Raw genomic sequence first — 16,900 nt, forward strand, 5'->3', positions numbered from 1 at the left:
AGTCACCCCCTTGGACAAAAACTAGCATTTCTTTTTCCAATTCCATGTAGTTGCTTTCATCTCTAGATATCATGAATCTGTTCAGTCATTTGTTATTCCCCTAATACATAATTTTTCCATACCAGGACAAGGACAAAAATACCATAGCGCATTACACCTTACAGTTGAGCGTGTTACACTGTACAACCCTGATTTGAAAAGTCTACAGCTGAAAATACAGGGGAACAATAAATTCCTTGTTCGACGGACGGTTTTCTTTAATATTTCGGCGCGTATTATTTGCAAAATCCGTCGAATAAGGTACATTATGCAGACGCTTTTCTTTCAGGGGAAGCCGAGTTAGAGACAAACAGACGCCAAGTGTTTCCGTCCCCCAATATTGTCGATTTGTACGTGTTACGCTTTTTACTCACCTATTTTTAGTGTCACTTTGTACGGCCAAAAAACATATTTACAAGTATAGACGTAAACATCAAAATATTGGTTCATAACAATCATCCTATATTGCACAGAAGCTGGTTTCATTCATCTTTGGCTGCGTTTGGCTTGGATGGAAATGGTTGCAACTTGAAAAATTGGCCAATTTTTTCAAGTTCCTTTTATGTATCTTGGGAAAATGGCTAACAACCGATTATAGTATATTCTTTCTCATACAAATCATTTCATATTTACTCCCGGTGCTCCAAGATTAATTTCATGTTATCCAAGAGGTTCATAGTCAAATAATTGAGCTGGTTTGACCAACATACAGCAAAATCTCCGTGATAGTGCTCTTTTAAAAGATAAGCTACCAAGGCCCAGTTGCTCGAAGCATGGTTAGCGCTAACCCGGGTTAAATACCATAACAACCTATAGGTTTTAATACCTCTTAACCAATGGTTAGCGCTAACCATGCTTCGAGCAACTCAGCCCAGTAATCATAAACCCAGCTAACCCAACTCCATTGAAAAAGGATTTCCACATCTTACCCTTGTTATATTAGGGAGCTTAAGCAACGACGACGGCAACGGAAACGACAACGCCGCAAAACAATAGGTCTAATGAGCAAAACCGATCGCTCTACACGTGCGTTTTACATTTTGGTTCATTTCTTTGCCGTCCTCTGCAAAACAACAACTTGAAATGACCACATTTACGGATTTGTGGAGAACGTGAACGCACGACGGTGAATTTTTCATTTTCTTTCTTACTTGTACGCCACTCCAACCAATTTGGTTCCTGGATAGTTCGCCATTTTTGTAAAAGTTGAGCGAGTTGAAATAATCACGAAGTAGCGCAAATGAAATAAAGATATATTTCCAGGTGATGTTTACGTTGCCGTTGCCGTCGTCGTTGCTTAAGCCCCCTAGCCACAATTCAACTCACACGTTTATTTGACAACATATTAGAACTGAATGGAGTTATTTGATGTCACTTACCTCATTAGCGGTCATTTGCTCGTCGCTCCTTCGTTTGTGATGATGCTTATCCTGATGATGTCTATCTTTTCTGGATCTGTCTCTCTCCTTCTCTCTATCATGATGATGTTTCTTTCTCCTATGATGCTCCTTTTCCTCATCCTGTCTAGCTATCCCCTTTTGCTTTCTATCCTTCCCGTCTTCCTCGTTATAATCTTTTGACCGTTTATGTTCGCTCTTTGACCTGTGTTCTTTGTCCTTATGTCTTGATTCCTTACTATGAGATTTCTCTCTTGATTTCCTTATTTTCTCCTGACAGATACTGCAATCGGCTTCACTTCCATCCTTTTCATCGCGACGTGAAGATTTCTTTTCTTTGTCCCTTTCTTTTTCTCTTTCTTTCTCTCTCCGTCTTTCTTTCTTTTCCAATTTTTCCCTGTCCTCCTCGCGATCTTTCTTACTCGCCTTCTCTCTTTTCCCTCCCCTGTCTTCGCCCTTCTCCTTTTCCTTCCTCTCTTTCCTTTTCTCTTTCGTTTCTTCAATTTCTCCTTTTTCCTTTATCACCTCCTCCGGTATGCTATGGTGCACACCATTCCCCATCACCTCCCTGGAAGGGGGAAATTTGTCTTTGTGCTTTTTACCAAATAAAGTTCCGTTTTTCATCTCGCTGGTCAAGTCTGGGTCACTGGAGCTTCTAAATAAGGCAAATAGACCTTTGTCTTTCTTGCTTTTCTTGGGTGTCAGGCTGATTGCAAGGTCATCCTTGCTTTGAGCACTGAGGAAAAATAAGACCAAAGTAAAATTAAAAAACCTTAGAATCCGGTATTTCAAGAGCTGAGCGGTATTTTCAATGAGAGTTCTTTTTCCTGTGGAAATAATTTTAAACTATACATGTCAGGTGCTTACATCATAAAGAATACGGTTGGAGAATTTTTGTGCTTTCAAATTAAAGACTAGAAATAGTGTTCACTAGAGCTGCCCCCGGTTTTGAATAGTTGTTTTTGACGATTTGTATTGAATATAAATATTGTGTATACGACTGTTGTAAATTTTACGTTTCAACTATTTTATTGAATTTAATATTCATAGAAATAGTCAACATATTGCTTTGTAAATCTGACAATGAAATCTATGACAATCACACAATATTGTATTTTAACATTGTTTGCGTAATATTTGGGCAAAACATGAAAAGAACTTGCAACAATGTATAGTTAGAAAATATCATGAATTACAATCTATTTTTATACAAGTAAACCAAAAATCACGTAATTTTGTATTTCAACTTTCCAACACCACCTTGCACGCTTGCTAAAAAATTACACGAGACCACCGTGCGCGCCTAGTTCCATCAAATCGGGAAACCTTCCCATAATACAAACACATTTCTTACTTTTTTTTATTAAAAGATTCCTTGTATATATACACGCGGGGAATTCTTGAGTGCCTCCTCGGGTTTTGGCCCGGGGGCAATAACCGTTCCACGAACAGCTCGCAGTTGTTGTTTCTTTTATTGCTTTGAGATTTTTAAAAGTTCTAACTCACGGTATAAAAAACCTGCGACAGTTCTTTCTTGGGAATAACGAAGATTTATCGAACACCAACGAAATCACACGAAGATTCACGGAAAGAACGACAGGCATGTGCTGACGTGGCGCCAACTGTTCTCAAAATCTCGTGGTTGCTATGACAGCCACGAGATTAAATTATGTCATTACCGACAGAAAAGAATGAGAAAGCAACAAATGCATTAATCTCAACAAATGATTCCTGTTGGCTCGTGATGTTAGCATAATTATCAAAAATCGAAATCTATCAGGAAAAACAAAAGCCATGATAAATTGACGAACCATGTGAATGAATTTAGTAATTGAGAGAAATACGTTATAGTGGATGTTGCACATAAGTACTTGAGGTTAAAAAAAAAAAAAAAAACGTCGAAATTACAATCGCTCTTTATATAAAAAAAATCGTACAAAATGTAAATTTCGATATATTTTCTTAACATTTCAATGATGACTCTGGTAATGTAATTTGAATGACAGATTTTTTCCCATTTCAACTAAACCCTTTTATTCGAATCTAGCTTTCTATCGCAAAAAAAAAAGTCACTCATGAGCTGTATCTGGAATAATGAAAACAAAATAATATGTAAATAATTGCAATTGAAGAGTTTAAAATAAATTGGTAACAATTTCCTGTACAAACATCCAGATATTGAAAACGCTTACGACACTAAATCCATTAAAAGGTTTCTCCCTTATTATGGTTAAAAGAATATGGCCTCAGGGACAGCTCTAAAAATAATATAATTAGCAGTAAAATCGCTTCTATGATTGGGAAGAGGTTAATGAACCAAAGCGAGAGTGAGTTAGTCCATTAACATTAATGATGAATAAGGTGATTGTTTTGATACAAGCCCATAACGGGCTGCTTGAACGAAAACGAAAAAAGATTCGAGATTACGAAATAAGCAAAAGTAAATTAGTAGTAATTTTCGGTCCACGATGTTTTTCAAAACCAGCCATTGAAAAACACATATTGATCGACAATTAAAAGAAGTGTTCGCCATGGCTTGTGTCCGCCATATTGGTGCCGGAATTTACGCACTTCAACATCAATTAATTAAATGACAGCTAAAACAGAATTAAAGTTAACTTTCCACTGATTTCTATGATTAATTTTCACTTCAGTATTCTTTACATATCGACAGAAAAACCGTGCGACTACATGTGCTGCTAGTCTCTTACGCAGCCATCGACACGCTACGATTCTCTCCACTACGATCGTAATAACGGCTGCGTAGGAGTGTAATGTACCGCAGGCTTCTGAAAATCTACTGCAATGATATTGGTCTGGAGGCAAAAACCTTTATGGGCAAGAAAATTTACACAAAATGTTATTAAATGTTCCTGTGTTGAGAAATGCCCATATCATTAAAAACAACCTCGCATGATCACAAGCAATGGTAATAAAACATAACCATACCAAACAGCATGGAGTCTTTTATTAAAGCGCTTTTCAGACCTGGTCATTCATATCCATGTTAAGACCTGGTTTCTAGAATACATACCCGTTTGTGTAAAATCCATACCAGTTTTTAGACTTTCAGACCAAAATGGTTAAAATCGATACCCTATTTCACACACGTATGGCTTTTAAAGGGAATACCTCACTCCTCTCCACCCACCCCCCCCCCCCCCACCCCGGCGTACAACCCGGTTATCTTCAACAAAATGGCCAATGGGCCTTAACGATGGGGACTACTGAACAATGCTTAAAGTACTGTTCAGTGTTATAATAAGCTGACACTAAATGCAAGGAAATGTTGCGAACTGCGACTCATAGCAACTTGTACAGTTGAACTTGTTCAGCACGTGGGTTTATTCTAGATTAAAGCCAAGTTTTATAGTCTAGGAGAGTTGCCGAATATCACTTGCGCCATCGACAAAATCACTGGGAAAAGAACCGCCAACTACATCGCACACAAACCACCAAGGCAAGGGAAACCTTGCAAAGCAAGCAAGCTGGTTTCACGGCACGTTTTTAGAAAGGCGCCATCTTGGAAAGTTATCAACAAACCGCTTGAGCCAGGCGTATTCAATAGAAATGTCCCGCAAAACACATGCCGAAGAATTTTTCGTTGCGGTACATTGTTCGGTAAATCGATAGCGTCATAGCGTCTTAAAGTCGGTGGGGCGTTGCTTTTGACCGGGTTTTAATTTAAAAAACAAAAGCGAAAAGAAAGGCATAAACATTACTATCTGTATTTCGTATTAAACTCACGCACAGCAGTGATTAATCATTTCCAATGTTGTGTTTTTTTAACTGATGAGAAAATAAGATAAAAGTGAACGCAAACACTGATGATCATCATTGGCAAAAGATATATTACTAACTGATGATAAAACCAGATTCATTGGACCTCTAAAATCAAACGTCCAATTTCTACGTAGCACGTTACTCACCTTGAATGTAATTCAAGAGTCAGAAAAACTGGCAAAAATCGCAAAAAATCGGGCAATAACCAACAAGTAATTGACTTCACTTTCAGAGATGACGGGCCTAACAGTCGAACAGACTGCAGATTCAATTCTTATCTGTGACTTGAATTGTATTAGGCGCCACTCAAATACGACGGAAACATAAGGCTTATCTCTTAAATCATGATGTCCGATTCTCTAAATAGGGAGACAAAACTATATTGAGTGAACGAAAAACTCTTCAATTCCAAATGTACAGAATTGTACGCTAATGAGATGGAAGTCCTCTATGATAGGCGTCACAAAGTGTCCCCCTATTCCTCACCCGAACACAAACAATTCTATAAAATATGAAGTCATGTGAAAATGTCAAAATAACTATCTAATATGAAGTATCCAAACCCACAATTACGTCTGGACAGAAGTGACTCTGAATTGAGTGTACACGAACTATGACACAGCTACTTCACAAATCAACAGACGTGAAATCCCGACGCATACTTAAAATAAGTTCTACAGGAAGTCAAGAGACCCCTTGTCTTCAATTGCATTGTCGGCCATTCTTTCCAAAATGTTATTAAATTTGTTTGTTTAAACTTTTTATCAGGAAACCCCGTCGAGACAGAGTACAATACCGAGAATATCTTCCATGACTCACACAAGCCCACGGAAGCACTCCGTTCTCAATATCACTAAATTGCCTCGTCGATAGGCTCACAGATTAGTACACCACTGAGAACGTCACTAATCAAACTTCCAGGATAATTTAGCCAGCTTCAATCACGCCACACAGCGACAAGACAGATTTTTTTGCTCAATAAAACACATTTTGCCCGAGGCAATGCTATTTCACGAAATCGGTTATGTGAACATAATTTTCAAGAGGCATCATTCAAAACCTGTCCCCATTTTCAAACCGCAAAACACCACATAAACAAGAAAGTATGAAAGGAATTGGCACAAGTAAACGAAGTCATAAAAAAATCTGGCAAACTGAAGCCGAGAACTAGTTCATTCCGTGAGCAGGAAAAAGATTACCAGATATATCTAAATTTCCATAAGAAAAACGTGACAACGAAAATTGACGTCTTGAATTCGCGCCTTGTTCCATGTTTATTGAGTCACTGTCAACTTCCCTTTAAGCTAGACGAACTAGTCGTTACATTGAGAACCTAAAGAATCTTGATGAATCTGAGGAAGAACAGAAAAACTCTGAAGGACATCATCTCTGGTTGGGTAAAATAAACAGTTCATCTAAACAAACAGTTCTATCAAACGGTTGCCGTAAGTTACTGTTTTAGAAAATGTCGCATACGTATGTCGTTCTGGACGGTTAGAATTTAAGAAAATGTACCGATAGTTATTTTTCTTTCTGAATGTTTGGCTGTGACCGAACCTATCTCATAAACAGGTCCACAAGCCGCGGACACCTCGTTAGCACAGACAGCAGACAGCTGGTTACATTATATTGAGGTCAAAACAGTTGGGATTCTAACACTTCATTTTGAAAACCTCCATAATTAAGACACCTTAATAATTAATATCAACACCTCTATAACATAGAATGACACCTAGTTATTAAGGAAAGTTCACACGGTCTCGGGGAGACCAAAATTCGTGTTAATTCTGAGCCGGATAACTGACAACCGACATGTGAAAGACACTGGACATCTGTTCTTTCCAGATCATTATTGAGAAGGTTTGACTGCGTGAAGAGATCAACAATCGATTAAGAACTAACGAAAACATAGAAAGTTACAAAAGCGGACGATAACTTGAGCGAGCAAACGGAGAAAACGAGCATTTGCAGTAAACAGATAAACATTTCAGCCTTTTCGCCAAAGGGGGGCGAATTGTGCGCCAAAGACCCCCTCTAAAATATGGCCAAACAAATAAGAGTGGATTGAGAAAAAGGAAGAATACAAAACGGTAAACGGACGAAGTAAAAATCGCGATTAAATGTTCGATTAAAGTCGATATAAGCTCCGCCACAAAGGTTAAAAGGGGGTAATGTTAATTTCCTAACTAAACTGCTGGCTGAATATTCATACCTGCTCATCGTACAGATCCACGGACTCACAGGTCTCCTCGACATTTCGAAAACGTCGATTACAAACGAAAGCCTCGACTGGCGGAAACCACAGCGCTGAACAGGTGCAATACCATCAACTTAAGCCGAGAGAAAACTGACTTCGCGCGTACTAATGGACCGTAACACCATGTTCATTTTTGTAGGAAACATGTCGTGTGAATTCAAATTAGAGCAATTCACAGTCCGTGGCACAATTACAATACATCGCACAAAGGACCGCCCATAAGGCTTACAGCAAATACACCCACAATAGCCTTCACACTCGGCCCTTGCTGCAAGCTAAATAACACGGCAATTGCGCTATTCTGCTGTCAACATCTGCTAAGCCCGCTTGAAAGTGTTTACCCGATCAGAATTTTTAATCCAGAAAGATTAGATAAATTGGTAATTTTAGTAAGCATCTTTGCAGTTTCTGTGATAAATCCATTAGCCATTTTTGGTGATTTAATCAATTCCACTGAATTCAATTTCATAAAAAACACGGGATTGTTTAATTCTTGGTAAGAAACTGTCGTTATGAGAGCAGAAGGGCTTTTGTATTCCATTTGACGGGTACTCGAAGAGTGTATTTGCAACTAAACAAACAAAAGGCGTTCTTTCAGACGCGATTGTAGCAGCATATTAAAATCGGAAACGATTACATCCAGCCACGAACATTTTGAAGAGTTAATCTCTTGTAAATTTGAAAGCAAACAATTCACGCCTACAAAATGACTTTAACGCGTAGTATTTCCTTTCCATTATCACGCCACATTGCCAATATCGCTAGTTAATCGGTACTCCATTTTTCCGTCTATCGAAACCTGTAATCAAGTTGTTCTCTTATCGTCTGTGTACGTTTTTCTGAAAGACCGACCCCTGTGGCACATTCGCGGTCTCTTCAAAGCTCTGCATCACGCCTCCAAACAAATCGTTCGGGCGATTGTGATCGAGCAATAATCAACTCATTTCCTGTTCGCGGTTTGAGCGGTAAAAACACTTGATTAGTTTTTTAAATAATCGAAACTGAGTCCATTCTAAAATGATTTTGCGTGCTGAGAAAAACGTTCAGGAGACCAACTGCAAGAAATTGGATTTAATGATTTTAAAAAAAGCTCAAGGAGAATGAAATTTTAAATATGAACAAAATTCACAGAAATGACACAACAGTAATTAAAGTACAGCTCTGGTGAATGGTCACGTCACACTTCAGGATTTCGCACGCTCAAAAGTTAAAATTACCTTGTACGAAAAAACACTGCAAAGAAACAGTACCACAGAAACATACAGCTCACCAGCTTTCAGTTGAATAGTCAATGATTTTAGGATTTCAAAACCACCTTTACAACACTAAAAACAGGACTTTAGGAAAGTGCTTTCATTTGAATAGTCACACGTGGGATTTCATCCACAAAACTCAAAAGTTAGAGGCACCTTGTACAACACAATAAACAGCACCAAAGGAAAGAACTACTCAGTAGCTTTCATTTGAAAGTGATATTTGAGGATTTCATCCACAGACTCAAAACTTAGAGCCATCTTGTAGAGCCCAATAAACAGCACCACATGAAAGTGCCGCACAGTAGCTTCATTTGAATGGTCACACTTTAGGATTTCATCCACAGACTCAAAAGTATGAGCCACCTTGTACAGCAAACTAAACAGCACCACAGGAGTGAGTAGCTTTCGTTTGAATGGTCACACTTTAGGATTTCATCCACAAACTCACAAATTAGAACCACCTTGTAGAGCATAATAAACAGCACCACAGGAAAGTACTGCTCAGTAGCTTTCATTTGAATGGCCACACTTTAGGATTTCATCCACAAACTCACAAATTAGAACCACCTTGTACAGCATACTGAATAAACAGCACCACAGGAAAGTACTGCTCAGTGGCTTTCATTTGAATGGCCACACCTTTGGATTTCATCGACAGACCCAAAAATACTACGCGAGGTTTTTCTTAGTTGTTTGTATCAATGGGGTAGAACTAAGTCGTGGTACAATGCCAACCCTCAATGCTGTCATTGTCATGCAGTTTGGTTGCTACATAAATTGCCAAGAACAAAAAGGGAAGAAATAAATAAAGTCTAATAATAGGTTAACTAGAAAGAAACGAATTCATCAGAGCAGCAAATTCACCTCCGAGGGATAAACATAAAAATGTAAACAATCATTATAGAATAGGGTAGCCTAAAGGCAGGCAGCCTTCCTTCCTGCTCTTCCCTTTCCGTCACAGGAGGAAATATAATGCTGGCATGCAGAATGACAACATAACAGCTTTTTCCAGCAATCGTTGGCCTGGTTATCTGGTGTGCATAGAAAGTTCTAGGCCGCTTCCCATTTATTAGAACTGGCTGGCCAGACCTAGTCAGTTCCCAAACGGAGTGTACCAATTTGAAGGATAAGTTTTATGCTAGTCCTTCAAAATTTCTTCAAAATAGCGCGTACCATTTTCGGAGTGGTTATTTTTCAAGATTTTACAGCACTGTTTCTTCAAAATAACGCATTTGATTTACAGACTGGCCGGTCTGGCCAATGGAAAGCGCCCCTAGCCTCAACCACTTTGACATATTCTATCCCTGTACCTGGTCAATTGTACGATCCTGCTCCTGTCATCCCTAGTTTTTTAGCGTCTTTTGGTTGTTCGTGTTTTAATTATTATTTGTATCATGGGAGGTGCCTCGCGTCCCGTTCGCACCTGCCCTTTTGACCTTATCACTTTAAATCACTTTTCACATATTTTTCATTTCTTTCTGGCTGTTTAATTTCTTGTATTTAACATGTGTGATGGTCAATAAAGCTGTTAAAAAAAAAAAAAAAACCTCCAACGTAGACGTGACTTGGGTTCGAAAAGATTGCGTGACAAACGTGACGAGGACAAGGAGGACCACCTGCGTGTGCACGCTGCCAAACCTCATTCCGGTAAATCTGCACCCAGCGACAATATTGAAAGTGGCAGAAAATTGTATGGGAATGAACAGATGATTAGTCGAATTTTCGGGGTGCTGTTACCTTCTTCCGAATGAACTCTTTTCGAAACCAAAAAAAAATTCCGCCCCTCTAAAAAAAGAAAAAATGCATGAAGCTCCGTATGTGTTATGAAAGTTGGTGGGGATAGTTTCTCCACAGAAAACTTATTTCTTGTCCCAAATAATTAAAAATTATCTCGCAGAATCGTTTTATGTTTCTTTGTCTGTTTGTTGGTTGGTTTATTCTCGCGTTTTGCAGACTTTAGTAATGATAATAATAACAAGCGATAGCAAAAGATGTTAGAATGCTCATGACTTACAACGCACCTGAGTCTGTCCGCGCATGACAGATGGCGATAGTATTCACGACTGGATCTAAAAGGGGAAGTATCACGGGAATTTGATGTTATATCAAAAACTCCAAAACTTTTTTTTATCAACACAGATCTAAAACTATTGCTCAATTTTGTTAATTATCTTCCCAGTGTACTGACTATCGATGAGTGTCTCTGGCCACAGATGGACTGTGTTAGAATGGACTACAACTTGAAAAAGGTTAGGCTAATTGCTTTCAAGTTCTCGCGTTTTCGTTTCCAAAATGCACTAGGGCAGGTCTTGAGTTGTTCCTTTCAAGAATTCAGTTGATTTCTTCCTCTCTATTTGTAACTAAATAAAGGTGTTGTCTCACCATTTTTACCACAAAAGGTCAAACTCCCCGTGATACTTCCCCTTTAGGGAATACTGACGATTTCGTGACGTTGAACATGTACGAAAAGATAGAGGGGAATAATTGTTTTATAATATACTCAACCACAGGATAAAATAACAACTAGTGGAAGAAAACTCGCAGGAGGGTAGAGAAGGAGAGTTCAATATTCCCATTTCGTTTGAAAACACAGGCTTTTCAAATAAGGCAGTCAGGGTACATTACGTCAGATACTTTGAGAAGACAACCAATCAGATTACTTGAAACTGCGACATCGCGTGGTGAGTACTGAGTATCCATAAGTCTAAATAGAGTGTTAAAAGAGTGGTTTTCAGTCACCAAAGTCATCACTGTCTGTAACCAATCAGAACAGACGTAAACAGCGCAATGAACCAATTAAAACTCGAACCAAATACATGTCATCGGTGCCAAGCGCGGGAAAACGCGTGCCAGGAAGTCACGATTGGTTCTACTCTGGCTTCTCATTGGTTGAAAAAGTGGCGCGAGTTTGGCTAACCAATCGCAGAGTGCAGTAAACCAACACTAAAGCAGATGCGAATTACTTGTCACACTCAATTGAAAACCGCTCTTTCTGAGACCAGCAATTGTGGCCTTCTAAGAAGATTTGTCCAACCTCCTTTGTGAATTTCTCATGCGATGGTCTTTTTCACCGATACAATATAATACATACATCTTATTTGATGTTTTGGCGCCGTGCAGAATCACAGTCTACTGTGAGTCTCACCGATGAAGGGACAATAGTCCCAAAACGTCTGAGCTTAAGCTTCCTCCGTAAATATCAACGCCCCCCCAAAAAAAACCAAATTTGAACACAACTTACATTTTTACGATTTCTGCTGAGTTTTGATGAGCCCGCAGCGAGAGTCAAAATACAGACAATGAGAGTAAAAACATAAAGCGGTACTACACGACAAAACATCTAATAAGAGATTTAGGCCCGGTTCAGACGCCGTCCTTCACATGAGCCGAATCGAATTCGAATTTAGATCCATCCAAATTATTAATCCCGGCTGAATTGATTCAGACGCCGAACTTAATCTAGCCGAAATTAATACACTGAAGCATATTATGACTGAAGAAAATTGCAGATTTATAATAATTTATGTATTTGATTTGGCTCATGTGAAGTACGGCGTCTGAATCAAAGCCGGTCCACAGTCGTTATTCCCGGCTGAGCCGGGCGGGAAAAATGGCTGAGCCGATCCGAATTAGATCGGCCGTTCTGAATTGATTCAGACGCCGTACCTCACATGAACTTAATTCATTGAATTCGATTCGGCTCATGTGAAGTACGGCGTTTGAACCGGGCCTTGTTGTCGAACTTAACCTTTCTGATGAGTAGCACTGAAAGGAAACCACGATGAAAAACTAAAACAAGATGATCGCGCGTGTGTCAAAATCGCCCCATATTCGCGCTCGTTTCGTGCGTTATCCGAACAGCAATAAATAGAGTTGGATAATAAAACACAATACAATCGTGAAATTGTAAAGCACTTTTTCTCGAGCGATGTAAAGGGGCAAAATATAAATTAAAATAAACAGCCAGGGAAATTAAAAAAAAAAAACGCGTTAAGAAAGTAATGTCTTGAGTTTCTGTTTAAAAATGTCAATGGAACTCACAATCTTGATGTCAACAGGCAACCGATTGTACAACTCATGGAGAACAACAGGAAAAGCACCTCGGCCATGTGAATTTAAATTTTAAAGAAAATAGCTTTCACAGGCAGGCCCGTAGCCAGACCAAAAGTTTTACCGAGGCAGCATTACAAAGGAAGATACAAAACCTTACCTTTCGCACAGAGTTGTCCCGATACTTGCAGCCTCGCATAATCCACAAGACCCAAATGCTCGCCATAAATCACAGCTAGATCAGATTTGACAGTACACAATTTAATGAGTTTCTCCACTCAATCTGACAGAGACAACCACCGGGGCTGGTGTCTCTACATGTTTAAAATATGTTCAAAACTATTTCTTTTTTAAGTACGGTGTCTCCTTTTGCTACTGCGCACATGTTCTGCGCATCTCGGGATGATCCGGGATCTTTAGGACGGCACTTACTAATTCAAAGGTATTTTTGTGCGGTTTATAGCTATGCGGGAAAACAAGATCTTGGCAAGGGTTATGAAGACCCAAAAAGAATATTTGGGGGTAACCACGCATTTTTCAGAGATAATTAAGCTTCATTTTGGAAAAAAAATGTCATACATTCATATATATATTTTAACGATTTTTTTGAATTATTGTTGTTAATTACCTCTGAAAATTGCATGGTTATCCCTACTTCCAAATCTCTTGCTAAGATATTCTTTTTCCACATCATTATCAACCGCGCAAAAATACATCTGTATTACAAGGCACCGTCCTGAAGTCTTCCTGATTAAATTTGAAGACGTTTTTAATATGTTGAACTCGGAATTTTTGTACCGAGGCAAGCGCCTCGGTTCTCTTTATTCTGGCTACGAGCCTGGGTTAAATAAGGAAGATTTTTGACGCTGATTTAAGATTCCAGGACGAGGTAAGGCTGCAGTAACTCTTTATTGTAGGGGAGGGAGGGGGGGGGGGGCGGGTTGTCGTGCATGGCTTCGCAGGCAATAAGCAAATTGTTAAACAAAACGTGAAGGTGCACAAGAAGCCAATGAATTTCATCAGCAGCAAAATGCGAAAAAAAAAAATGTTTTCTGTGAATGATAACAGAACTGTGCGTTTCACTGTAGCATGAGTACGAAAAGAGATGTTTTGTTTGCTTACCTTTTCTTGTCTTCGTTTTTGACTCGTGAGTCTAAATTCTTGGATCTCAAATACAAGCCGGGGTCAGAGCGGCGTTTTTCTTCCTAAACAAATGAGAAAAAACGTCATTTGTACCCACCCGTACCTTAACCTATCAGAACTAACCAATTATGTTTTGCGCGCCACTTTTCCCGCGCCTTTAGTAAGTTCACGTCTCATGGCTACATGTTCCCAACTCTGATTGGTTGATATCGCATCTTTCTCACGCCTGACTCATCGTCTTTAAAATATTCTGTCATAGACTAGCACAGACAGTCAGGCATCCTTCCCGATAAATCGATATTGAAAGAGCGGTATTATGCACGCGACACAATCTTACGAATTCAAATTTGTAGAGATAAACAGCCGTCTACTTTCGAGGCACAATACATTTAACGCCTTGAAGATTTATGAACCGAAAATATGCAAGAATATGTATCCGCGGACATAAAAAAAGAATCCGAATTGAAAGCTCGAAAATCGAACAGCTATTCCGAGACAGAAGCTTTTGGAAAACTTTGAGACCTTTTTCCGTTTCACCGGGACTTGAGGTCGATTGAGGGCAGTTGCGCTTCAACGTATCGTTGATTTATTTGTTTCCACTTGACGTAAACTCTTGTGTCGGCGCAATGCCGGCGCGTGCTTGTATTAGCGCTCTTCGTTTGTTAAATCAGACTAAAAACACTCTTTATGAAGTCGCGCAAAGTCAATTACTCGTTCTGTTCAAGAAGACACGCATTAAATGAAAAACCACGCGTGAACGAGCGATCGGCCAAAGCCAAGAAGAAAAAGAGAGAAAGAAGAACACAAATTAAGACAACGACAAGAACATGACTGAAACCTTAACAGCAAAATGACAAACCCATGGTAATGTAAACTTACTTGAAACATATGACGACTAAACCAAAAATCCAATCTTCCAAAAACTTGCATGAGTGACAGTGGGATAGAAACGTAACTTATACTGCCCGAAATTTACGTGGAACGAGCTATGAATAAATTCTACCAAGTCAATAACAAAAAACAAAAGGAAGGACAAAAAGAACTACATGCAGGACAACAACTGAACGCTAATTACACACTACATACAATACATACTTTTAGGAAAATTTCTAGCGCCTAAACTTTCAAAGACAGAACTTTTAATCACCCGTGGTACAGAACTGATAGAAGTGTTAATCACCTGTGCCTTGATCGTAATCCTTGAATGGCTCCTGCGAGATTTCTTCAGTGCTGCGTTTCGTTTCTTGAGGAAGGCGCTATATTCCCGCTCAATTGAGCACATCTCGTTGGGTTTAATGGTCACCACCCTGTACTTCGACTTCCCTTCTTCTTTCTTCTCCCCACTCCATGTAAGGTGGCTTGAGCTGTCTCCTTTGGGCGGCAATTTCTAAAATAAACGAAACGTGAGTTACCAAGGTCAAGTCTTTAGGAGCCAAATGACTCATCACTGCCGGAGATTGATGATGCGCGTTCTCGTTCCCAGAGCATTGTGTTCCTCGTAACCAGCGGGAGTCTTTGCAAGAGGACCAGTCCCCCGCCGGCTAACAGGACAAGAGGCTATGGGAACGAGAATGGATGATACGTTTTGAAAAGGTTGCATTTGCGATGCGTCTTCGTGTAGACGAAACATGAAACGAGAAAACATTTTTGCGTTTGTGATGCCTTGACGTGAAAACATGCAAATGAAAGTTTGCGTTTTCGCGTCCACACGGGTGGGTTTCTAAACGTTTTTCATGTATCTTTGTGTGGATGAAACACGAAAAACGTTTCACGGTTTCCCCAAAAAATACATCCGTGTGGACGGGCCTGAATAATTCAAAATGTAACGCCCCCTCCCCCCTCCTCCTCCTCTCTCTCTCTTTCTCCTCTTTCTCCAAAAAAATACTACTAGAAGTCCACCAAAATCCCTCTGATAATAAGCCCACACCCCCCAATATAAGCCCATAGATAGGTTAGGTTTTTTAATCTGTTAGCCTTGTGCTCCAAGCCGATTTTATCATCAACCCTTACCAATTTTAAAATGCAAACTTCCCTCCAATAACAAGGTTCCCCCCCCCCCCAAACCACCCCCGAAAGTAGGTCCTCCCTTCGTTTGTGTTGGCCACTGTGTGAGATGAGATGTACATGCCGATAGCTCACCTTTGCCGCCTTAAAGTCGGGGTCCTTGGACAGAGGTTTTGGTATCCATAACTGAGTTGCGGTGGTAGCTTGTGTGGAGTCTACAGACTCAAAATACATACTGGATACGTCAGCACTGCGAGGCCTTTCTTTCTTGCCTCTTCTAAAAAACTGAAAATGAGAAATAAGATGAAACCATCAAGGAAACGAAAATAGCAAGTAGTGACCACTCAGTAGCGTGACGAATTTTCATTTTGAAGTAGTGAGGTATTTCTGCTGAAGTGAGGTGTGATCGACAACATGCATATTTCGTTTACGAGGTGTAGATGAGTTTATAGTTTATGCTTTAACAAGTAATACGGGCGACATATTTTTGTAACTTGTCGCGCACCAAATGTTGTGTTGCAAGTTGCCGATTTTTTGTTGCCCGTATTACCAACTCCGCGCGCAACAAATTTTCATGTTGCAGAAAGTAGACGCCGCTTCTACCTGTTGCAACACGAAAATTTGTTACGCACGGAGGTGGTAATACGGGCATCAAACAATCGAAACTTGCAACGCAACATTTGGTGCGCGACAAGTAACAAGAAAATGTTGCCCGCATTGCTTGGCCTTTTGAAACATATTACCAAGCACGCTACCATAGCATTCCCAATTTCAATATCCTTCACAACAGCGCAACCTTGCACTAAAAATTGGAGTATACATAAGCACCACGCGCTGTGGTTAACAGAGACGGAAGGCGAAGAAATGTTTCTTTGAAAATAAAACTAAAAAGTCTTCTGCTAATCTATTCTATTTCGCATTTGATAGAACAAATTTTCAATTTTTCAGCCCTGTATTTGAAAGTTTTGGCA

The 16,900-nt window shown here is 39.6% G+C and overlaps 1 protein-coding gene across 4 annotated transcripts in view; it reads right to left on the minus strand.

Annotated features, from left to right (window-relative positions):
* The window catches only part of LOC146483501 (uncharacterized), a 32,060-nt gene that overhangs the window by 6,690 nt on the left and 8,470 nt on the right, over positions 1 to 16,900 (minus strand). For 2 of the 4 annotated variants that reach the window (XM_085105649.1, XM_085105648.1), the window contains exons 9-13: positions 16,065 to 16,214; positions 15,106 to 15,312; positions 13,905 to 13,987; positions 12,943 to 13,017; positions 1,419 to 2,172 (exon numbers count right to left, since the gene is read on the minus strand). In XM_085105649.1, the coding sequence (XP_084961775.1) occupies positions 1,419 to 2,172; positions 12,943 to 13,017; positions 13,905 to 13,987; positions 15,106 to 15,312; positions 16,065 to 16,214 (1,269 nt within the window). The remainder of the gene's footprint in view (positions 1 to 1,418; positions 2,173 to 12,942; positions 13,018 to 13,904; positions 13,988 to 15,105; positions 15,313 to 16,064; positions 16,215 to 16,900) is intronic. The other 2 variants (XM_085105651.1, XM_085105650.1) reach the window with 1 other exon arrangement.

Source organism: Pavona decussata, unplaced genomic scaffold (genome assembly GCF_977016875.1).
Source record: "Pavona decussata unplaced genomic scaffold, jaPavDecu1.1 SCAFFOLD_38, whole genome shotgun sequence".
NCBI classification, from domain to species: Eukaryota; Metazoa; Cnidaria; class Anthozoa; order Scleractinia; family Agariciidae; genus Pavona; species Pavona decussata.